Raw genomic sequence first — 25,560 nt, 5'->3', positions numbered from 1 at the left:
TTATATTAGCTAAATTATTCTAATACTTGAATTTCTAAGACATATTCTCCATAAATAACACCTTGCAAGGCATTCATAGTGGAACAGAGAAGACGGATGAGCAGAAAATCAATGGTAATCAATCCTATGTTTATGGAAAATTGTGGTATAAAGAAGTTTATTAGCTGGTTGCAGTCAAGCAAGTTGTCATTATTAAATAGTTGACTTGAAATTGTATGCAAATCCTTAATTGAGCTGGTGCTATTTTAAACAAAATACATATTTGTTCAATGCTTCTCATGACGTTGGGTCCTTTTAACCAAAACACTTTGCAGTCAATGAAGGATCTTTGAAATTTACTACTTGTGGTAATGTTGAAAATGCAGTAAATTTACACACAGCAAGTCCTATGTGCAGTGATGTACATGCTCAGATTTTCTCTTGTCTGTATTGTTGAGTATTAGGCATGACATTTATGATGTCTCCTGAATGTGTTTACAGTAGAACCATGGAATTTTGTGTTTTTGTTTTGCTTTCTTAGAGTACAAGTAAGGCTTGATTGAGTATTTCAATAAGAAGAAATATTATGATAATGCAGTGGTCTCATTGTACTGGAATGTCAATCAACATTATGGGTTCATATTTAGGAAAGCATGCATTGGTACTATTTTACTCTTGTTATTTAGTGATTTGTTTTGGAATCCAGAATCCACGTGACTTTAAAGACCATGATTAAAACTTACTGTCAGGAAAACACGCGAGACTGAGATGATGCATTACCACTTACATTATTTGCAGTGAGGGATACGGTTCAGGAATCTCTGGGGTTCAGTCCATTTGAGCTCGTTTTTGGTCACAGGCCCAGAGGACCTTTAACCTTACTTAAAGAGAAATGGTCTAGTCTGAACGTTCAAATCAATGTGATTGACTACATTTTGAAATTTCAGGAAAGACTCCATAAGGTATGCGACCTGGCAAAGCAACATCTTAAAGACTCCCAGACTAAAATGAAACAATGGTATGATAAACAAACCCGAGAGCAAGAATTTCACGTGGGCGATAAGGTTTTGCTCCTATTCCCTGTAGTTACCAACCCGAATCCCAGACCAGCTGCCAAGCACCTCCCAAGGACCACGGATGGAATACAGTGCTCCCCCTACTGTGTACAAGTCCTGCACAGAAAACAAGGGTGCTGCAGAGAAGCCCCCGGCGCCACAAACAATGGGCCGGAGCAGGCTGAGGTTGCCATGCACCCAGGCCAAGCTAAAGTAGAACAAGTCATGAGCAATGTACAGCAGCTGACACAGCTCATTACACAGCATGTAGATTTATGCCCAGATGTTCTGAGGAGGTGTAAAGGAACAGAGCATGATGTTGTTGTTACCTCCACCCAGTCTATTAAACACTCCCCTTAGCGGATGAATTTGGAAAAGAAGAAAATGGAGTATGAGATCCAGCTAAAGGAGTTGGAGGCGAGAAGGGAGAAGGAAACAGCTGTGTTAAGAGGCATAGGAAAAGGGACAGAAGCTGTACCTTTGCACAGGATCTTTTAAAAATGTGACCTGGTATCTGGATCAATTGAAATAGGAGTGCGGTTGGAACTACCGAGGGACGGTGTGGACGTCCTTCTTGGTAATGATTTAGCAGGTGGTGACGTGTGTTCAGCAGTGAAATTAACAAGCAAGCCTGTGAGTGCTGAGGACCCGCCCATAGATTGCAAGATTTATCCGGCATGCACAATCACTCGCAGCATGTCGAGAAAGGCGGCAGTGTAGTGAGCGAGGCCATGGCTGCATATCACATCTGATTATTTTTTCAGTTACAGTAAAAATGTGTCTTTCTTTGCAGTGACTGAAGGCTTGGTAAGCCAGTCTTTTTTTTTGCATTTCTTTTTCTTCAGAGTTTAGGCTTTTTGAAGTAAAATCTTTTTCTTCCATGTTCAAAGAGAACAATCTTGAAAGAAGGAATAGATTTTACTAAGTACAATTATTTAGTTAAGTTTTTTAGAAAACAGAATCCAATAATAATGGTCGAAGATTTAAAGTTTAGCTTTATTTGTCACATTTACATCAAAACATAGTGAAATGCATCATTTGTGTCAATGACCATCACAGTCTAAATATATGCTGGCCTCGGCCCACAAGCGTCTCCAGCACATACAAAAAGCATTGCTGAATTTTATAAGAAAACAGAGTAGATAAGACAAATAAGAAGTGTTGTTCAGATCAACAAAATTCAACAAACTTGGGTTTAAGAGTAGAAGCAAAAGACTAAGAATAATGTGAAATGATGGAATTGTCAAGCAATGAGGTGGTAGAGAAGGTAAGTTTGGTGAAACAAATCTTTTTTTTTAAAAAAAAACGAAGAGGAAGAAAATAGTAATCAATGCAGTTGAAGAGGAATGTTAAGTCTCCAAATCCCCTAAACAAGCTAATTGTGGGATTTTTTTAAAGGAGTTTTAAGAAACTGGAAGTAAATTTCAAGAACAGTAAAAGAAAGCTACTTACAAGAAGATGTTGAACAGGTATATAAAAACAGTAAAATAGCAAATATAAATTAAGAGCGGGCTATTAATGTACATAGAATTTGTATCTTATAGGCCCAAAATTAGACAAGTGAACATTAATGTAGCAAGCTACTCCTATAGTAGTGCGAGAAATAGCAGGATATTGACAATGTCCCTGTTCTTGCTGTAGAAAGTGGTTGTCATTTTTGTTAAATCAGCTGATGAGTATCAGATTAATAGAGCACTTATAATTGGAAAAAAATGACAAATGCAACATTATTTGAGGATAGAGCACCAAATATAGATATTGTTTTGTCATACCCAAGGAATTAGTGAGTATATAAATAAAACTACATGGAAGAGGAGATGATGCTAGAGAAATGGCGAGCAGCTGGTTGCTGTATTCAAAAGCTGATGATATAACAATACTTAATACTTGCAGACCAGTCAATGTAATATCAATAATGGAAAAGATTCTGAAATCTGTCTTTAAAAAAAAATGTTGGAGAGTGTGCTTAAGTAGTCAAGAGTTTTAATTCCATAGGACTTAAGTCTTTTATGTGACACTATAGCTGGTTTCTTTACAAAGCTTGGAGTCTGTGAACCATCAGAGAGATTTGCCAGATTAATTCAAAATGGGTGTTATAAATAGGACTAGCACTTACATAATTTACAATAATGCCTTGGACTTTGAACCTGAAAATGAACAGATTGGTAAAAAATCTCACGTAAGCAAGGGAATTTGGAGAAGAGAATGCTAATTACAAAAGAGGAGGAGGTGTTGGTGGTCTTGTGGTGCCCAAAGGCAGTTAATCCCCAGGGCCTGACCATATGTACCCTGGGAAGCAGGGGATAAAATTACTGAAGGTTTATCAGAGATTTTTATATTTGGGGTAGCACGGGAGCGTAGCACTATTACAGCGCCAGCATCCTTGGTTCAATTTCCACTACTGTCTGCAAGTTTTTACAATCTCTCCATGACTGTGTGGGTTTCCTTTGGGTCCTCTGGTTTCCTCTCACTTTCCAAAGATATACCAGGTTAGTTAGCTCATTGGTATAATTGAGTGGAGCAGGATCATGGGCCGGAAGGGCCTGTTACCTTGCAGTATTACTAAGTAAATAAATGTTGATGTTTGTACTATTCTTTACATACAGTAAATGGTCAGTTTCGAACATCCTGAGAAAGAATCTTTAACCTTAAACAATAATTCTCTTTGCATAGATGCTGCCTGATCTGCTAAGAATATCCAACATTTTGCTTTCATTTTAGATTTCTACGTTTACAGTTTTCTTTGGCCTGTTTCTGTTCTCATTACTTTAAATCTCTTTACATTAGCTAATCTGTACTTAAATAAAAACTGACATTTTATATAGTTCATTGACTGAGTTGATTTCTTATTAAATCAGAAACAATGCTTATAAACTAATGCTTCTTTATTAACACCATGGTAATGTAATTTTGTATGTTGCTAATTTCAGAAGTTTAAACACAACCTGATTTAGCTGATTGATGCATTTGCAATGCTTGAATAGTATGTAGCCATTAGTTTAACTTTCCAACAGTTAAGCATTTGGTGAAAATTTGCATTTAAAATCATTTGAGAATATAAAGTTAGCGAAGTTAGTATCCTATATCTTAACATTTAACTGTATGTGAGGCAATTTCTTTTAAATTTTGTCTTATGGCTATTTCAGGGTTCCTAACTTGGGGTCCATGACCCTTTGCTTAATGTATTGTTCTATAACGTAAAAAAGGTTGGGTATCCCTGGCCTAGATTATAGTCTCTTTTGAATAAATTATTAATTTCTGAGGGTTTAGGGATGTTATCTTCTCAACCCTTTCATTCCTGGAATCATTCTCGTGAACCTTTTCTGGACCCTCTCTAATACCAGCACACTTTTTCATACATAAAGGACCCAAAATTGCTCATGATACTCCAAACATGGTCTGACCAATGACTTATAAAGTCTGAGCATTACATTCTTGCTCTTATATTCTCATCTTCTTGAAATGAATGCTAACATGGCATTTGCCTTCCTTACCACTGACTTGACCTGTAAATTAACCTATAGGGAATTCTGCTCGAAGACTCCCAAATCCCTTTGCACCTTTGATTTTTGAATTTTCTCCTCGTTTAGAAAATAGTCCACTGTTTTATTCCTTCCATCAAAGTGCATGGCCAGACACTTCCCTGCACTGTATTCTATCTGCCGCGTATTTGCCCATTCTCCCAATCTGTGTAAGTTCTTCTGCAGACTCACTGCTTCCTCAAAACTACCTGCTCCTCCACCTATCTTTGTATCATCTTGAAACATGGCCACAAAGCCATCAATTCTATCATCCAAATCATTGACCTATAATATGCAAAGAGCTCCCAACACAGTTCCCTGTGGAACAACACTAGTTACTGGCAGCCAACCAGAAAAGACCCCCTTTATTCTCACTCTTTGCCTCCTGCCAGTCAGCCAATCTTCTATCCACGCTAGTATCTTTCTTGTAATATCATAGGCTCTTAACTTGTTAAGCAGCCTCATGTGTAGCACCTTGTCAAAAGCCTTCTGAAAATCCAAGTAAAAGACATCCACTGACTCTCCTTTGTCTATCCTGCCTGTTATTTCATCATAGAATTCCAACAGATTTGTCAGGCAAGATTTCCCATTAAGGATACCATGGTGACTTTGGCCTATTTTATCATGTGCCTATAAGTACCTTGAAACATCATCCATAATAATGGGCAACATCTTCACAACCACCGAGGTCAGGCTAGCATGGTCTATAATTCCCTTTTTTTTCTAACTCCCTCCCTTCAAAATTAGAGTGACATTTGCAAATTTCCTCTCCTCCAGAATCTAGTGATTCTTCAAAAATCGCTACTAATACAACCACAATCTCTTCAGTTACCTCTTTCAGAACCCTGGGGTGTAGTCTGTCTACTTCAGATGAGTTATCTACCTTCAGACCTTTCGGCTTTCCAAGCATCTTCTCCTTAGTAATAGCAACTACACTCACTTCTGCTCCCTGACGTCCGACTTCCTGGCATACTGCTAGTGTCTTCCACAGTAAAGACCAATGCAAAATATTTATTAAGGCACTGCATTATTTCTTTGTCCCCCATTACTTACCTCTCCAGTCTCGCTTTCTTTTACTCCTTACGTATATGAAAAAAAATCGGTATTGTGGCGACCCATTTCCTGGCACATCCGAACCGGCTCACAATTAGATAGCCTACGGGGGTTTGCGAGCACAGAGCTTTGGAGCCTCTGCGCCATGGGGGGCAGGTTGAGGGAGGCTTAAAAGTGAGGCTGAGGATTTCGAATAAAGTTTTTTCCTTCGACTGCAGTTACCGACTCTGTGTCGTAATTTTAGCGCTGCGTGTAGCACACCACTACAGTATCCTCTTTTATATTATTAGACAGCTCAACCTCATATTTCCTCTTTTCTCTATGGTTTTTTTAGTTTCCTTCTGTTGGTTTTTAAAAGCTTTCCAATCCTTTAATTTGCCGCTAATTTTTGCTATTTTGTATGCTCTCTCTTGCTTTTATGCTGTCTTGTCAGCCATGGTTGTTAAGACTGCTAAATTCATGCTGACACAATTGTATTTCTGTTATATTGACTGTCCAGTTGTACATACTATTTGTTATAAATTACTATAATTTGCATATTTAGACAGAGACGTAACAAAGTTTTTTACTCATGTATGTGAAGGATATAAGTAATAAAGTCAATTCCATTCAATTCAATTCCTGTGCCTTTCAAAATACCCTCAGAAACTTCAGCCATTGCTATTCTGCTGTCATCACTGCTAGGGCCCCCTTTCAATCACCTTTGACCAGCTCCTCTACCATGCCTCAGTAATTCCCTTTACTCCACTGTAATACTGATAAGTCTGATCTTAGCGTCTCCCTCTCAAACTATAGGGTGAATTTTATCATTTTATGATTGTTGCCTTCCTTAATTTCTCTCTGATTCCCATCCCTTTGCCAAATTAGTTTAAATGCTCCCCAACAGCTTTAGCAAACCTGCCCAGAAGACTATTGCTCCCACTTGGATTCAGTTGTAATCTGTCCTTTTTATATAGGTCATTCTTTCCCCAGAAGAGATCCTAATGGTCCAGAAATCTGAAACTCTGCCCCCCACATCAGTTTCTCAGTCACACCTTTATCTGTCAAATCATCCTATTCGAACCCTTACTGGTGCAAGGCATGGGCATCAATCTTGAAGGTCCTACTTTTCAGCTTTCTATCTAACTTCCTATATTCTCTTTTCAGGATCCTGCCTCCTTTTTCCTTCCTATGTTGTTGGGTCAATTTGTACCACAACTTTGCACAACTCGCCCCCTTCTTTCAACTGCTGTGGACCCCTGAGCTGAGGCATCCCTGGCACCTGGCAGGCAACATACTATCTGAGTGTCTCTTTCAGTTCCATGGAATCTCTTGTCTGCTCCTCTAATTATGGAATCCCCTGTCAATACTGCACTCCTTTTCTCTCCCCTTCTCTTCTGAGCCACAGAGCCAGACTCAGTACCAGAGAGCTGGTTGCTATGGCTTCCCCTGTTAGGTCATCTTCCTTCTCTGCCTATCTTCCCCCACCAAACAATATCCAAAGTGTTATACTTATTTTTTTGAGGGGGATGGCCACAGGGGTACTCTGCACTGACTGACTATTCCCTTCCCCCTCCTGACAGTCATCCATCTACCTGCCTCCTGCAACTTGGTGGTAACTACATCTCTGTAGCTCCTATCTATCACCTCATTCTCTCATAAGAGCAGAAGGTCATTGTACTGCAGCTCCTTTTCTTTAAAGTGGTCACTATAGAGCTGCAGCTCAATGCACGTTGTGCAGATGTAGTTGTCAGGAACTGGAGGTGTCCCAGAATTCCCATCTTTCTCACAAAGAACATATCACTAAACCTGGATCCACTCTCACTGCACTAGCTATGTACAAATCGATAAAGAAAGGAAAAAAAAACTTCCTGGAAACTTACTGTATGAGTATTTAGAAAGGCAACATCTGATTAGACAGAGTTAGCATGGCATTGTGAGGGGCAGATTGTGCTTCTTGAACCTGATAGAATACTTCGAGGAAGTGACAAAACAAATTGATGAAGGTAGAGCAGTGGATGTAGTGTATAGGGATTTTAGTAAGGTATTCCAGGTACTGAGTAAGGTATTCAGGGTATGAGGAGGCATGGGATCCAGGGAAACTTAGCTGCATGGATTAGGAAATGGCTTGCCCACAGAAGACAGGGTGGTTCTAGACAGAGTCTATTCTGCCTGAGGCTGGTGATCAGTGGTGTTCCACAGGGATTTGCTCTGTGACCCCTGCTCTTTTTGATTGTTGTAAATGACTTGGATTAATAAGCGAAATGGTGGGCTGGGTGGGAAGATGACATTGTGGTATTATGTAGAAAGTTGTTTTACGTTTTAGTGAGACATTAATAGACACAGCTCAGCTGAGAAGTGACAGATGGAGTTCAGTCTGGAAAAGTTTGAAGTGATAAACTTCAGAAGGTTGAACTTGAAGACAGAATACAGGGTAAATGGAAAGATTCTTAGCAGTTTGGAAGAACAGAGGGATCTATAGATCCTTCAAAGTTGCTGCTCAAGTTGATAGGGTGGTTGAGAGGGTGTATGGTGTGCTAGGCTTCATTAGACAGAGGATTAAGTTAAAGAGCAGCGAGGTAATGTTGAAGCTCTATAAAACTCTGGTTATACAACGCTTGGAGTATTATGTTCGGCTCTGGTTGTCTCATTATCAGAATATGTGGAAGCTTTAGTAAGGGTGGAGAGGATGCTGCCTGGTTTAGAGAACATGTCTTATGAGTAGTGCAATGCCTGTTCATTTACCCCACCCCCCTTTCACAACTAAAACAATGAAACCCAGCAACATTAATATCTCAGCCTGTGCTTCATGTAACCACATCTCTGTAATGTCAAAAAACATCATAATTCCATGTAACATACACAAAATACTGGAGGAACTCAGCAGGCCAGATAGCATCTATGGAAAAGAGTTCAATTGACATTTAGGTGCCAAGACCCTTCATCAGGACAGGAGAAAAAAAGACGAGAAGTCAGATTAAGAAGGTGGGGGGAGGGGAGGAAGAAGCACAAGGTGATAGGTGAAAACAGGGGAGATGAGATGGGAGGGGTGAAGTAAAGAGCTGGGAAGTTGATTGGTGAAAGAGATAGCTGAAGAAGAGGGGGAGGGGCACCAGAGGGAAGTGATGGGCAGGTAAGGAGATAAGGTGAGAAAGGGAAATGGTGAAGGCAGAGAGGCAAGGATTACCCAAAGTCCAAGAAATTGATGTTCACGCCTTCAGATTGGAGGCTACCCAGATAGAATATAAGGGGTTGCTCCTCCAACCTGAGTGTGGACTCATCGTGACAGTAGAAGGGGTCATAGACTGGCATGTCTGAATGGGAATAGGAAGACATTCCCATTATTAAAATAGGAGGCCACTGGGAGATCCCACTTCTGGTGGACGGAGTGTAGGTGCTCGGCGAAGCTGTCTTACAACCTATGCCGGATCTCACTGATGTAAAGGAGGCCACACCGGGAGCACCCTATACTGTAGGTGACCCCGACGAGCTCATAGGTGAAGTGTCACCTCACCTGGAAGGACTGTTTGGGGCCCTGAATGCCAGTCAAGGAGGGGGTGTAGCACTTGTTCCACTTGCAAAGATGTGCAGGAGGAGGTTAGTGGGAGGAGTCCAATGGACAAGGGAGTCGTGTAGGGAGTGATCCATGCAGAAAGTTGGGGTGGGGTGAAGATGTGCTTGGTGGTGGGATCCTGTTGAAGATGGCAGAAGTTATGGAGAGTTATGTGGTGGATGTGGAGGCTAGTGGGGTGGTAAGTGAAGACAAGAGGAAACCTATCCCTGGTGGGGTGGTGGGAGGATGCACACCCCATCCTTCACCATTTCCCATTCTCATTTCCCCCCTCACCTTATCTCCTTACCTACCCATCACCTCCCTCTGGTGTTCCTCCCCCTTTGCGTTCTTTTTTAGGTTTCGATCTTTTATCAGGTTCCTCTTCTCTAGCCCTGTATCTGTTTTACCAATCAACTTCCCAGTTCTTTACTTCACTCCTCCCCCTCCTGATTTCACTTATCACTTAATGTTTCTCCCTCCCCTCACCTTCTTGCTCTGACTCATTGTCTTTTTTCTCTAGTCCTGATAAAGGATCTCGGCTCAAAACATCAACTGTATTCTTCTCCCTAGATGCTGCCTGGTCTGCTGATTTCCTCCAGCATTGTGTGTGTGTGTGTGTGTGTGTGTGTGTGTGTGTGTGTGTGTCTGTCTGTGTCTTGGATTTCCAGCATCTGCAGATCTTCTCTTATTTATAATTCCATGTACTGAGGCTAGGTTGAGTGAGCTAGAGCTTTTCTCAATGGACTGAAAGAGGATGAGAGGTGATGGCAGAGGTGTATAAGATGATATGAGGTATTAATAGAGTGGGCAGCCATCACTTTTTCCCAGGGTGGAAGTGGAAAATATAAGGGGATAATTTTTAAGGTGATTGGAGGAAAGTATAGGGAGTCTTACACAGAGTGGTAGATGGATGAAACATGCTGCCAAATGTGGTGTTGGAGTCAGATATATTAGGGAGATTTAAGCCTCTTAGATAGGCACATGCATAAAAGAAAAATTAAGGGCTATTTGGGAGGGAAGGGTTTGTTTGATATTTGAGTGAGTAAAAAGTTCAGCACAACATTGTGGTTGAAATCATTGTACTGTGCAGTACGATCCATGTTCTATGAAATGTCAACTGTTCTTTTTCATCCGTAGATGCTGCCTGACCTGTTGAGTTCCTGCAGTACTTTGAGTGTGTTGATAATTGTTTTTTGGTAGTTTTTGCTAAGGACCACATCTCATGAATGTGACAGATTCCCATGAGTTACCTGTTTTATTATTGCTGCTAGCTGGTTTAAATAATCAATTAATATGCTTATTTGCCACCTCCCTCCTTGTTTTATTTGGAGCTTTAATTTTCTTTAAATTTAATCTCTAACTTCCTCTCTGAGCCAAAAATGCCCAGTACTAAATAGTACTATTTACATTCTTGATGTAGTGCTGAGCAACATTCTGTTTTAGTGACAGTTAAAGACCAAATCAATACAGTAAATTAGTTGGATTAAATAAGAGAAGACAGACTGCAGCTCATTAATCAGCTGTTCAAAGCTCCCTACAGGCTTGGGCAGTGAAAAACTGCTAAATGGAACCAAAAAGAAAAGTCTTACAAAGGTATTAAGTCAGTTTTGTGTAAATAAGTGTACTTATCGTCTATTCATTGGCATTGGTGTGTAATTTAGTTTTAGAGACTGGATTATGTTCCTTTGACTATGCATAAAGTAACAAGTCCAGCCCATGTGTATGCCAGCATGTTTAGATATTTAGTGCAATGGATTTTGAAGTATAGTTTTAATTTGTTTTGAATACCTCGCTCCATCCAAGTAACTTTTTACTGCCTTACTAAAATGTAAAAATTTTGCAGAATTACAAGCAGTTCCATGCAAGCATGATGCAGAATTTGTAAATGGACCAAACTAAATTTGAAGTGTATTAAAACTTGTTAAAGGAGTTAAGAAATAACTTAAGGTATGGTTAGAATAGGGGGATCTCTTTCCCTCCCCTGAAACCGGTAATGATGTGCATTATTATATCTCAATGCACTACATTGGGAATGTACTCCAGATAATGTTGTTATCTGCTGTTCCTCGCAAAAATAAAAATTTGTCATGCCAGGCATGCAGACTTTAGAAAGGTTCTTGGCTTCCTTATAGTTTAGAGAGTTTGCATGGTGTTTTGAGCTTCAGGGTTCCCATGTGGATTGTAACATCTATCCTAATTGTCTGTGACCTACAAGATGAAATTTCTTATCAGTGTGATGATTACAGGAAGTTTCCCTGGCTTGAAGTCTTGGGCAACACTCATTGGCCAATGATATTTTTGCTACTGTATAAAACCAAAGCCTCTTGGGTAACAGGCGGTAATCCTTCCATCTATGAATTCTCTTTAATTCTGAAGTCAGCTGTGTTACAAATGGAGTCAATTTCCTACCAAAGTCTGGTGGGGAGTACCATCAATTTCCTTGCTGTGATTATTTCTGTGCTTGGGATTGTCCACATGTGATTTGTGTCTTAGAGTGCTATGCTTCTCCATTTTATTGGCTATATGGTCCAGAATTTAGACAATATGGGATTTATCACTTGCATAAAGCTCTCCATTAGCAAGAAGAGGAGCAATAGTAGTTATTGAGATGGTTTGTGATACATTTCTTAATGTCAGATGGAATTTGAGGGCATTATCATATGCACCAGGTGCAATAAAATTCATATATACTGCTTACTGCACAGTAAGTACTAACAATAAACACAGTGAACACTGCAGTGCTCAATGTAACCAAATGAGGTCACAGGATGTGTTTTGGTACTGTTCCAGTTCAGGGTATTCAGTTGTAGTCATAATTTCTCTGACCATATGCTCCCTTTTCCCAACTTGTTTTAATGTCTTGTTTTGAGCCTCTTTACCACTTTTACTAAAATGAGTTCAGTGTGACTGAATCTGAAGGCTGGGCCCATGCCTAGTCTCTACTTCATGAGGAGTTCAGTCAATTGTATGCTTCAGTGGTCAGGTTCCTTTTTAAGAACTGGAACCCTGATGTCATTTGGCATGGGATGAATTACATCAATTGCCAATGGGGCTTAATGGAGCGTAATGGAGAAATAGATATGCTGCCTAACTGAGATGTGCACACACTCCATAAGCAGTGTGGTTAAAAAGTTGGGCATCAGCAGGAATGGGCATTAGTTCCTCAAAGAACACCCTATTAACAACATTATCTAAAGAAAGGAGGGTCTGTAGCTCACTCTGGTTTGATTCAGCTCTGTGCCTTAGGAAGTAAAATATCAATCATGTAGCTGTAAATATAGAATTGATTATGGGTCATGCATGTTCCATTGACTTGCTATTAGTAATTCATTACATAAAGTATAAATTGACTATGGACATTAATTCATTTTAACTTGTTTTCATTATATCCGAAGTGTTAACTGTTTCTCTTTCTATAGATGTTGCCTGAGCCATTGGGTGTTTCCTGCAATATGTTGGGTGTGCTGACACTCATGGGAGATAGACTTGACCCAGGTCCATACTCAAAAGAAAGACTTGTGATCTGCAATGTCAGGCTAATAGTGAAATTGGGGCTAGAAGAGCAACAAAGGCTTTTCGAATACTAAAACTATGATTCACCCATTAACCTTGAATTTGATAGTAATGTTGGTTGTGAAATTTTCAGCATTCTGAAATGCACTGAAACTTCAGGGGGAAAAAATGCAGGTGCCAGAGATCTGAAACAGGTCTCTTGGCCAATCCATCTATACTGATCAAAATGTCTTTCTGAGCTAGTCCCAGATGCTTGAAAGATTAAAAGATCAAAAGCCGAAGTAATGTTTCAAGTGAAGGATTCTTAGTTAGAACTGGGTTGGGTTGGTTGGGTGGGGGAGTTAATTTTAAAGTTAGAGAGAAGATGGGCTGAGGGATGGATAAGATTGTGTGGTTGGTTGAAGCCGTGCATTCTGTGGGGATGAGCTACTAATAGGTTGAGTTGAAGGGCAATAGTGTAACCCTGTTTGTGATTTTAAGGTAATAACAGGTCAGGATGTACTGATGATGAGACATGAAAAGAAACAGGCCAATATCACAGGTAGATAGCAGAGAAAGTAAGCAATTGGAAGTTGGGAGTTCATTGTTGGGTCTGGAAGGCCTCAGGCTTCCATTGGGGCTCATTATAAAATACAGGAGGCCACAGGTCAGGGTTGGGAGCGTGATGGAGTAAAAGTGGCAGGCAACAGGAAGCACAAGGCTGCTCCTCTGGACTGAATGCTGATGCTCTGTAATCTGATCACTCATCTGTTTTTCTTCTCAATGTAACAAAGCAACCTTCCGTGCAGACTTTCACTTCTGATTTTAGTCTTTTCCAACAGAATTATTGGAAAATGCATGAACTAAAGTTTTTATGAACTGGATTTTGAAATACAGTGGAGCCTGGTTAATTGACCATTAGTTGACTGGGGCAGCAACTTATTTGGGACAACTCTTAAAGAGCAAAAACAAATCAAGAAAATAAGCAGGATTTCCATTGTTTATTTGGGACACCATGCTGCTTAGTTGGGAAAGGAGATTGTTGCCAAACAGTTTCCAACTAGAATCAGTTGTGTGCACTTGTGTAACCATTAGACACTAGACTGTGCTGAGGGCTAAAAGTTTTAAAATAGAATCAATTGTGTATTTCTGTTCAAAAAGCATTGATTTTTGTCACTGATAGCTTGTGAAAAATAAGCAGTAAGACAATTCAGAACTATTTTGCTCACTGTTGTTTCAAGTCTTCACTCTTGAAAATGCCAGAAACAGCGAGGAGTGAAAATGAAGCAATTTAACTTTGTCAACAAGTTAGGAACTTGAAGGTATCAATAATCATAGAAACATAGAAAATAGGTGCAGGAGTAGTCCATTCGGCCCTTCAAGCCTGCACCGCCATTCAGTATGATCATGGCTGATCATCCAACTCAGAACCCTGTACCTGCTTTCTCTCCATACCCCCGATCCCTTTAGCCACAAGGGCCATATCTAACTTCCTCTTAAATATAGCCAATGAACTGGTCTCAACTGTTTCCTGTGGCAGAGAATTCCACAGATTCACCATTCTCTGTGTGAAGAAATTTTTCCTCATCTCGGTCCTAAAAGGCTTCCCCTTTATCCTTAAACTGTGACCCCTCGTTCTGGACTTCCACATCATCGGAAACAATCTTCTTGCATCTAGCCTGTCCAATCCCTTTAGAATTTTATACGTTTCAATGAGATCCCCCCTCGACCTTCTAAATTCCAGTGAGTATAAGCCTAGTCGATCCAGTCTTTCTTCATGTGAAAGTCCTGCCATCATCTTGACTACTACAATGAAAATGAAGATTTGGAGGATGCAGATGTCAAAGGCATTGTATGAAAGATGTATATTACCTGCATGGTATCTGCACTAATTTTGTTCATTTACAGTCAATCAAAAGAACATGGCAGCGCACACTGGATGAATTCCTCTATCGATAACTATTAGAAATTAATACAGTTTTATAGTACTGTATTGGTGTGTTCTAATTTGTTCCATATTTTGTTGAAATACATACTTTTTAACTCAGTTAAATGACAGTTTAGATTTAAATTATTTTCATGAAACTTCAGCTAATTGGGGCAGCTGCTTAATTAGGCCAAAATGTACTGGTCGCGATGTATCCTAATTAACTGGAATCAACTGTATCTGAAATGTTGGATTGTTTTTTTGAATGATATTATATACTAACAGACAACTGTTTAATAATTTTCCTAGCCTTAAAATAATTTTGTACGTTTCATAAAAATATTTTTAAAGTATTTCAAAACAATGCACATCATAAAAGTTTTTAGTGTTTCGAAGTTTGACATTTCAGTTGCTATCTCAAATATATAGTCTGCAACTTCTAAATTCAATTTGTAATTGTATCTTTGTCTACCTAGTTCAATGAATGTGAGGGTATTTTGATGTGATTGGATGCTCAGTGAGCTTTTAATATTATTGCTGCTGAATGCATAAAAGCAGTTGACCATAAGTTGCAGAACGTTTAGGATTAAACTTTATGGTAGGTGATAATGCATAAAAGTATAAAGCTTTTTAAATCATTCATTTTACTGCTTTTCATTTGTAACTTCTGATGTTAATATTCTCGCAAGTTAGAGTGGGTTGGGGCGGGACATGGGGGAAGCTCGCCAAGTAGTCTAGTTGCTCCTTTGATATCAATTTTAGACTGAAGAAAAACATAATCTATTTTTCTGTGTATACCATCTGTTTCTGAGAAGCAGATTTATTTCTTGTTTAAAATGTTAGAGGTTTTTACAGATGGTAGCAGCATATTGACTTGTTTTTGCTAATCCATAAAGTTTGCCATTGCTTTTTCTTATTGTATTTCAGGACATTTTATCTGTAGAAGTTAAATGAACATACTTAGGATGTTTTGTACCTTGTTGTTTCAGGTTTTTGACAAAGAAGTGAAGAGCTACGTTTATATACTGGAAGGAAGCTGTCAGAGAAACAAAATGCAATTACCCAAGGATAACAAGCACTCACGTAAGTAATGGAAGATTTATTTAAATTAACTTATTTGTTATTATTGCAAATGATTTTATAGAATATCAATCACTGGACAAGTTCAGGACTAATAGATAAATCCAATAATTCTGTAACTCATCCGTTTTGTACATCTAGCTAGTGTTTTAGCTTGGTCAGACTACACAGAAGAAAGATTTTTGTATGGAAAAGAAAAGTGCTTGTAAATCAGTTTGTGCAATAAAAACATTTAAAAATTCATCCCTTGTTCTTCCCTGATTCAGCAACAAGAGGTTTCTGCAAATAAAGGAGGTGATGTACACGTTTGGAAGGTTATAGGGACTACTTTATTAGAGTTATATAAAAAATAAAATACAGAAGGAAACAAAGTAATACTCAACAGCCAATCAGTGAACCAATCTACATAATCTTGAAGATGTTCAACTACCTTTCACATAGTTTTCTTTCTGTCTCTTTTTACTCCTTACAAATATCTAACATAACTTTTACTCATGTACTTTTCCATCCCCTAGTGGTACCAGCCTGTACTTTCTTATCTCTTGAGACCTATGGCCTGGGCATATAACTTAGAAACAGACAGCTAGTCTGCAAGGAAGAAAACATTCTTCACTACAATCTAATCTCAAATGTGCAGGCTATCACCAAATTCCAGGTAGACACCATTTTGTCTTGCATCCAAAATTTTGTGTCATACACTACTGCATTTACTAAGGAGGAATCAGTTAATTTAACTCTTTCCTCACAGTTGACAAAACAAAATTACTGGAATTTGATGTAGTTAAAAATATAACATTTAGACTGTATATAAATGTAATGTTTACAGCAATAATATTAAGAGAAATACAGTGTTATATCTATGTTTTATAGAATCTCATAAGCATTTACTTTCTGAACCTTTTCCCCAAACATCCTCCCCCCCCCACCCCAGTGGCATGACCTTACTGATTGCAATTGCTGCACATAACACTCAGAGTTGACTTCTTGTACTTACATGAAATAACCCCCCAAAATAGACCAGTTTATTCCAAACTTCCTAAGAGAAAGTGAGTTGAGTTGTAAAGAGCTTCCATGTAGTACAACATAATTAGAATTAATACAGAATGAGCAGAAATTTTAATCCATGCTTGTTTTGGACTGAGATCTGTATTTTCTCTCTTCTTGACCAGAAGTTTCTTGTTTAGTAAAGGTAGCTTAGGCAATGCATCTTAACAGTGTTTTAAAAAACAACCTGTGGTCTCCCATCAGCTGTGATCCACCTTGCTGTTCCTGCTGCTCACCCTCGTTTTTTTTTTCTTGTGTTGTTTATTAGGTGGGAGATTTTAAAGAAGATTGATCTGACTTGCCAGAGATTATAAGAATTGAAGGGCATAACTAAGCTGCATCCTTGATGTTTTTTTGGGGGAAATGTACTAACATTCATGCAGACTAATATAAATTGATAAGATGTTGTAAACTGAATGAACTAATGGAGACAATGAAAGAGACGTAGCTATCACAATGATCCATGGCCTCCATTGTTTGGCCTTAACTTGGGCCTGGTATGATCCATTACTTACAAGTTATACTAGTAGCTCTTTGGTCTTATGAATCAATGAGTTTCAGAAGATGCCCACCCATCTCTTAATTGTTGCTCATGAGATTTCCATGAGAGAGGCTGAAGAAGCAGTTCTTTGGAATTTTCCAATGCCATTCCTAAATTACTGGCTGCATATTTGAGTTTATAACTGCATGGATGTGAGGATCTATGATTTTCTTTCTGGAATGTCACAAAGTATCTCGGGGCTACAGCCCTGGTGACACTTAGGAGTTTTAATTGCTGGTATTCATACCTTGCAGCTTTATTTTCCGCATTGTTTCATACCCCTCAGTGTTACTCTCTGATTTCTGAGATTCTTTGTACTCCTTGTATTCTGTCTTGATGTTATTTTAGTTGCCTCCTAGTGATGTAGAGTAATACAATTCAAAAACAGGTTTGTTGGCCCAATTGGTCCATACTGACCAAGATGTTCATTTCCAATTAAATATTGTAACACCATTCTTCTGGCTTATGTTTCATTAATCAGTAATTACCAATATACTGAAGTTGCTAAATACCTCTGTCGGAGAAATGCTATTGGCAGCCATTACTACTTAATACCACTCTTTACTTCTGAGATCAATACAATTATAAAGTGGTTTCTCATAATGTCTACTTCTAAAAAAAATCTTGAGGTATGTGATTCTGGACAAAAAAATGTGCCTTGGTATTATTGCCAGCTTTTTGATACTTTGGATTTTTTTTCTTCCAGGCATTCATCTATCTCTTGTAATAGTGTCAGCTCTTTTTAATATTTATGAGCTTATTTCTATTTTGATGAGTGATACTTGTATGCAGTTATAGGAAGGACATAACCAATAGGAGATTCGTGTGTGTGTGTTGTCAAGCCTGGAGAATTTTAGTTGTGAGGAAAAACTGTCTAGCCTTGGTTTGCTTTATTTTGGTCATAAGATTGGGGGAAGATTTAATTTAGCTTTTGACAGTATGAGAGTCCTTGGTGGGATCAATAAGAATGATCTATTTTAGCAGAGAGGTCAAAGCTAGGAAACTCAAAGTTCAAGTACATTTATTATGAAAGTATGTATACAATATAAAGCCTTGACATTTATCTCCTTTTAGGTAGCAGCAAAACAAAGAAACACAGTAGGACCCATTCTTTAAAAAAAAATCATCAAACACCCAATACTCAGGGGGAGGGGAACAAATTCTGCAAACAATAAAAGCAAGCAAATAACATTCAGAACTGAAGATCACAAAAGTGAGTCCACAGCCATGAAGCATGTCACAGCTGATTCAGGAGCCAGTTAGTTTCAGGCCTCAGCCTCAGTTTAGTAAAGATGGGTAAACCTCATAGAGCAGCGAGCTGAATGCTGGCCCATCTTTCACCTCCAGCCCCGACACTCTGGCCTTTTCAATCTAGTCCTGTGTTTAACTTCACCAAGCCTCAGGTTGTTCCTCAGTCACGGACAAGGCCCTATTGCTTCGATACGCTCTCAGGCTCAGGCCCTACTGCCTCAATCTGGCCTATAGCCAACCTTTCCAGTCTGTCCCGGTGTGTAAATTGGCCAAACCTTTGGTCATTCCAAGCTCCCGAATCCAGGCACTGCCTCTTTGTTACGCTCATGGTCCTGGGCACCTCCCGCTCGATTTGGTCTGTACTCGACTTTCCTAATATGGCCCAGTGCTTAAATCAGCCAAACTGCGAGTTATTCTTCACTCTCAGGCCCAGGCTCCACTGCCTTGACTCTGCCTTGCCTCAGCTCTGCTGCTTCCAATTGCCTCCAAGTTTGCTCCAGCCATGGCAAAACATTAGCTGGTTCTCTGTTCTTGGGCCAGAGTGCCGCCACCTCTGTTCAGCTTGTACACGGCATGCCACAACCATACTGCACCTTCATGACTTCATTTCACACAACAGAAGTGCCAGGTTAAGCAGGCGGTTTAAAAAAACTAAGCTCTGAAAGGGAAATTACAGGCTATTTATTGATAGTTGTATTAATTTTTTGATAAAGTGTGAGTAATTAATAATTGATTTGCTGCCAACAAGTTATTATTGTGCTTCACCAGTGCCATCTTAAACTCATATGTAAATTAAATGGTAGAAGGAGAAATGGGAAATTGAGGTTTTTGTTCTTAAACAAAGACTGGTGATGGTCTGGAACTCACTTCCATCATATTCTTAAACTAAAAAAGAAATAAAAGAGTGACTTGTTTCTCTGGAAACTAAGTCTGAAGTGGCAGTTGTTCAAGTGAAGTATGTATCTGTATTAAAATGAACCTGCATTAGCCTTTTGTTTAATGGACTGTTAGAAATTCCTGTGGGAGAGGGTCTTACTGACTCTTACTGAGAGGCTCTTTGGTATTCTGTAGCAAGCCAGCAATACATTCCTTAGACCAGGGGTCAGCAACCTTTACCACTGAAAGAGCCACTTGGACCCGTTTCCCACAGAAAAGAAAACACTGGGAGCCGCAAAACCCGTTTGACATTTAAAATGAAATAACACTGCATACAACGTATTTTTTGCCTTTATGCTATGTATAAACAAACTATAATGTGTTGCATTTATGAAATTGATGAACTCCTGCAGAGAAAACGAAATTACATTTCTGCATGCAACAAAAACATTTTGAACTCCGAAAAAAAGACGTTGGGTTGAAAGTTACTTTTAAGTAAAATATTCAATGTCTATTTGAGTCCTTCTTGTATTTATGAAAAACGCCGAACTTAAATTTTCCGCCAGCAGCAAACCAAAAATAACGTCAGCCAGCTGTCATCCTGAAAAATGAAAGGACTATTTCACTGAACTATGAAAAAATATGAATATAAGTAAAATAATAGGCAATTAAAATATTTATCATACTTGGTTAATGGGATTTCTGCTCCTGGACCTCAGCGCACAGCGTCTGCACATCAGGGCTGTATGATGTCACCTTCATCTTTACACAGGATCGCAAGCTGTCATCTGTGAGGTTTTCAATATCACTCCATTTGTGTTTCTGAGCAAGAACGGCCTTCTGACGGGCAACATCTTCAAGGTCTGCTGTCAAGCGTCTAAACTTGGACACCCATATGTCTTTGTCGGCTATGTCGGCCAGTTCCATCTCAAGATCAGGTTGACTCACACCTGCCAATGCAGTCGTATTCAGTAGGGAAGGATCGATGGTTAAGGGAGTGACCGGGAAGGATAATGTGTTTTTTTCCTCTCTGAACTCACAGAAGTGTTTCCCAAACGATGTTTGCATTGCGATGATTGCAGAATGTAAATACTCCGAAATTATCATGTCGTGACCTTGTTTGAACTCTCTCAAATTGGGGAAGTGAGACAAAGTGCCTTTCTGTAAATCTCTGGCAAGCACTGTCAACTTGCGCTCGAATGCCAAAACATCCTCCAACATGTGCAGGGCTGTACGTCCTTTCCCCTGAAGAGCTGTGTTCAGGTGCGCTGTCATGTCTACCATGAAGTGTAGCTTTTCCAGCCACTCTGGCTGTTCCAGCTCAGGAAAGGTGAGCCCTTTGCTGCCCAGGAAAGTTTTCACTTCTTCCAGACACACGACAAAGCGTTTCAGCACCTTCCGTCTGGACAGCCAGCGATAAAAACACGTTGTAGCGGTGTCAGTAAACTGCAGTCAAAGATAGCTTTATTCGAACTAAACAGCCTTGCTTTTCAGCTTCCCTCAACCCAGCCCCCATGGACGCAGATGCTGCAAAAGACGCGTACTCACAAACCCCCGTAGGCTATCTCCCTGAGCCGGAATGCTGGCTAATTGTGAGCCGTTTTATGATGTGGCAGGAAATGTGTCGCTACACTTAGGTTGTACAAGATCACCATAATTACATTTCAAAAGCTAACAAACTAACATAAAATACATTTTAATTAAATACTGACCAATTATTTCCCAAAGCCACAGGGAGCCGCAGCACAGAGGTGAAAGAGCCACAAATGGCTCGGGAGCCGCAGGTTGCCGACCCCCGCCTTAGACCATGGGCTCAGTGCTTGATTTGATATTATAGCACACTGTATTGTCCCAGTCAGGTTTTGACATGCTCTTGTGAGTTCTGCTCAGTTGCACTGACCATAAAACATATAGTGAAGAAGTGTAGCATCCAGAAAGTCACCAATTTCTTAACATCACTATCAGAACTGTCACCTACAATCTACTACATAAATCTGCTATTTTGTCTTTCCAGGCACTTTAAAAAGTAAAGGGAACATGTACGCTGCTGTATTGTACCACTGTTATACACAATAGAACAGGGGTCGGCAACCTTTACCACTGAAAGAGCCACTTGGACCCGTCTCCCACAGAAAAGAAAACATTGGGAGCCACAAAACCCGTTTGACATTTAAAATGAAATAACACTGCATACAACGTTTTTTTTGCCTTTATGCTATGGATAAACAAACTATAATGTGTTGCATTTATGAAATCGATGAACTGCAGAGAAAACGAAATTACATTTCTGCATGCACCACAAACATTTTGAACTTCGAAAAAAAGACATTGGGTTGAAGGTTACTTTTAAGTAAAATAATCAATGTCTATTTGAGTCCTTCTTGTATTTATGAAAAACGCCGAACTTAAATTTTCCGCCATCAGCAAACCAAAAATAACGTCAGCCAGCTGTCAACCTGAAAAATAAAAGGACTATTTCACTGAACAATGAAAAAATATGAATATACGTAAAATAATAGGCAATTAAAATATTTATCATACTTGGTTAATGGGATTTCAGCTCCTGGACCTCAGCGTACAGCGTCTGCACATCAGGGCTGTATGACGTCACCTTCATCTTTACACAGGATCGCAAGCTGTCATCTGTGAGGCGTGTGCGATGTTTGTTTTTAATAAAGTTCATGTTGGAGAACACCTGCTCACATACATATGTGGATCCAAAGAGCGACAGGACTCCAAGCGTATACTTTTTAATGTTTACATAAATGTCGGGGATAGCATTCCATGTTTCGAACACATTTGTCCGGTTTTGGGAGGTTTTCAATATCACTCCACTTGTGATTCTGAGCAAGAACGGCCTTCTGACGGACAACATCTTCAAGGTCTGCTGTCAAGTGTCTAAACTTGGACACCCATATGACTTTGTCGGCTATGTCGGCCAGTTCCATCTCAAGATCAGGTTGACTCACACCTGCCAATGCAGTTGTATTCAGTAGGGATGGATCGGTGCTTAGGGGAGTGACCGGGAAGGATAATGTGTTTTTTACCTCTCTGAACTCACAGAAGCGTTTCCCAAACGATGTTTGCATTGCAATGATTGCAGAATGTAAATACTCCAAATTTATCATGTTGTGACCTTGTTTGAGCTCTCTCAAATTGGGGAAGTGAAACAATGTGCCTTTCTGTAAATCTCTAGCAAGCACTGTCAACTTGCGCTGGAATGCCAAAACATCCTCCAACATGTGCAGGGCTGTGCGTCCTTTCCCCTGAAGAGCTGTGTTCAGCATGTTCATGTCGCTGTCATGTCTACCATGAAGTGTAGCTTTTCCAGCCACTCTGGCTGTTCCAGCTCAGGAAAGGTGAGCCCTTTGCTGCCCAGGAAAGTTTTCACTTCTTCCAGACACGCGACAAAGCGTTTCAGCACCTCCCCTCTGGACAGCCACCGAACTTTGTTGTGCAGCAGGAGATCAGAATATGCGCTTTCCAGCTCGTCCAGTAACAAAGGGAATTGACGGTGATCTAAACTTTTTGCCATTATTTTATTGACAATCTGAATGACAACATCCATTACTTCTGTGCATTCCAGAGGAAATGTTTGAGCGCACAGTGCCTCTTGGTGAAAGATGCAGTGAAAAGTCAGCAGCTTTCTGTCCAGCGACTTCTGCAGTAAAGCCACAAATCCCTTGTGCGCTCTTGTCATACTTGGTGCCTCATCAGTAGCTACTTACACCAGGTGGGTGGTCTTTATTACTTTGGCTCTTAAACAATTCAAGACAGCCTCACAGATGTCCTCCACCCGTGTTTGGCCTTTTAGAGGTATGAACTCAAATCATTTCTTCCTGTGGCCCGGCAGAGTTTACATACCGGCAGAACAGAGCTATTAGTTCAATATCACCTTTGTCGTTAGACTCGTTACAGGCAATCGAGTAGGCCACAGCTGAATTGATGTCTTTAATTTACTGTCTTCTGATGTCTTCTGCCATTTTTATGGTTCTGTCTTTGACAGTCTTTGCAGAGAGGGGCATATCCCTGATTTTCTGCACAATTTCACTCTTGTTTTTAAAGTCCATGAATAGATGTTCTGAAATCTTAATGAACGATTCTTTTATATATTCACCATCTGTAAACTGCTTCCTGTGCCTGCCTATTTCCTGAGCGGCAACAAAACTAGCATATGTAGTTGATTTTCCAGTCATCATCCACTTTTTGAAATGATTTTTGCTCAGATCAACCTTCCGCATCAGTTCTAAAACGGCTTTTTTTCTCTCATCTCCATCCGGATATTTTTGAGCAAAGGCTGCGTGTTTATTCTGGAAATGTCTTGCGACTTTTGACTTTTTGTTGTTTGCTAGTTTCTCATTGCATATTAAGCATACCGGTAAACCAGTCTCGTCAGCAGTGAAAGCAAATGAATCTGCCCACGTATCATTAAACGTTCTGTTTTCTTCAGTCACTTTTCTTTTTTTAAGAATTCTCCATAGTTAGCCTATCTTGGATCGAAAAATTAAAGAAATCGCGCACTGGCAGGTGTCAGGCATTAGCCGTGGTGACGTATATTAATAGCGACAAAAAAACACGTTTTATTTAGATTGTACAAGATCACCATAATCTGCAAATTTAGAATTACATTTAAAACTAACAAACTAACATAAAATACATTTTAATTAAATACTCATCATTTATTTTCCAAAGCCACAGGGAGCCGCAGCACAGAGATGAAAGAGGCGCATGCGGCTCCGGAGCCGCGGGTTGCTGACCCCTGCAATAGAACAATGCCAATTCTTCATCACCCCAAACATACGTACAAACTTTTATAAAATAAAAGGATGATGGCAGAAATTTAAGAAAATGCACGACATTAAACTTTTAAAGCATCTGCTGATCAGGAAAATCTAGCACCAGAACAAGTGTATAATGCTGATTGTTTTCATACTTTACATAAAACCTTAAAAAAAGTAAGGTACAAATACAGATAGAAGCTAATCTGGACATTGGAAGTTTGGAGAGGAGGGGACTTCAATCAGGTCCACCACCCAAGGATAAAAGGCAGGAGTGGGACATGGAGTGTAAAAGAGCTTTGACAGGTGGCCAGTAGGTGTTTGGGATTGATTAGTAAAAGCAAATTAAAGGAAAAGAAGGACAAGTGCAGCAGCCATTGTTGCAGTGCACGTTGTCAGATTGGTGATCTTAAGGTTTTAGCTCTTCGAGGCTTCCGTGGTTTCAGTCAGAGAAAGCAAAGAAAAGGTCAATATATCTGCTCGGCTAAGACAGTGGGAGTGACAGGCAGGACAGTGAAATGCTATTCTTGTGGGATGTGGGAAGGCAGGGAGACCTCCAGTGTCTCTGACGGCTACATCTGCAAGAAGTGCATCCAGCTGCAGCTTCTAACAAACCGTATTAAGGAGTTAGAGCTGGAACTGGATGAACTCCGGATCATTCAGGAAGCTGAAGGGGTGATAGGTGGGACATATAGAGAGGTAGATATATCAGCGTGTCGGACACAGTGTGATAGGAAGGGGAAGCGGGTTAAGGAAACAATGCAGAGTACCCTTGTGGCTATCCCCCTTGACAACAGGTATTATCGCTTTGGATATTGTCAGAGGGGGTTGGAGGGTGAGTCCTAACAGAGAAAGGTCACAATGGCTGGGTGTCTGCCTCTGACACAGAAGAGAAGGAGGAAGAAGAGGCACACTGTGAAGTCAGCTCATTAGAAAGAGGTGCGATAGGGCCAGAAGGTGTTGAATCATTGTGGATAGAGCTAAAGAACTGCAACAGTGAAAAGATCCTGATGGGAGTTGTATACAGACTACCCCCCCCCCCCACCAAAACAGCAGTAAAGCAGTAAGGATATGGCCTACAAATTACAACAGGAGATAGAAAATGCATGCCAAAGGGTAGTGTTACAATAGTCATGGGGGGACTTCATTATGCAAGTAGATTGAAAAAATCATTTTGGTGCTGGATTCCAGGAGGGGAAATTTCTGGAAAGCCTACGAGGTATTTTTTTTAGAGTAGCTTGTGGTTGAGCCCACTAGAGGATCAACTACATGTATTCTGGATTGGGTGTTGTGCATTGAACCAGAATTGATTAGAAAGCTGAAGGTAAAAGAACCCTTGGGGGCATGTGATCATAATATAATCAAATTCATCCTGAAATTTGAGAAGGAGTAGCTAAAGTCGGATGTGTCAGTATTGCAGTGGAGTAAAGG

The 25,560-nt window shown here is 39.9% G+C and overlaps 1 protein-coding gene across 6 annotated transcripts in view; it reads left to right on the top strand.

The window, feature by feature from the left end:
• cfap20dc (CFAP20 domain containing) overlaps positions 1 to 25,560 on the top strand; it is a 487,560-nt gene that overhangs the window by 6,058 nt on the left and 455,942 nt on the right. For all 6 annotated transcript variants that reach the window (XR_009506786.1, XR_009506785.1, XM_059944235.1 and 3 more), the window contains exon 3: positions 15,549 to 15,642. Coding sequence is in view for 4 of the 6 variants with exons in the window: in XM_059944235.1 (XP_059800218.1) it covers positions 15,549 to 15,642 (94 nt within the window). In the remaining 2 variants the exon portion in view is untranslated. The remainder of the gene's footprint in view (positions 1 to 15,548; positions 15,643 to 25,560) is intronic.

Source organism: Hypanus sabinus, chromosome 19 (assembly GCF_030144855.1).
Source record: "Hypanus sabinus isolate sHypSab1 chromosome 19, sHypSab1.hap1, whole genome shotgun sequence".
Classification (NCBI taxonomy): Eukaryota; Metazoa; Chordata; class Chondrichthyes; order Myliobatiformes; family Dasyatidae; genus Hypanus; species Hypanus sabinus.
Note: the sequence above shows the minus strand (reverse complement) of the source record. Positions and strands in the feature narration are given on the sequence as shown.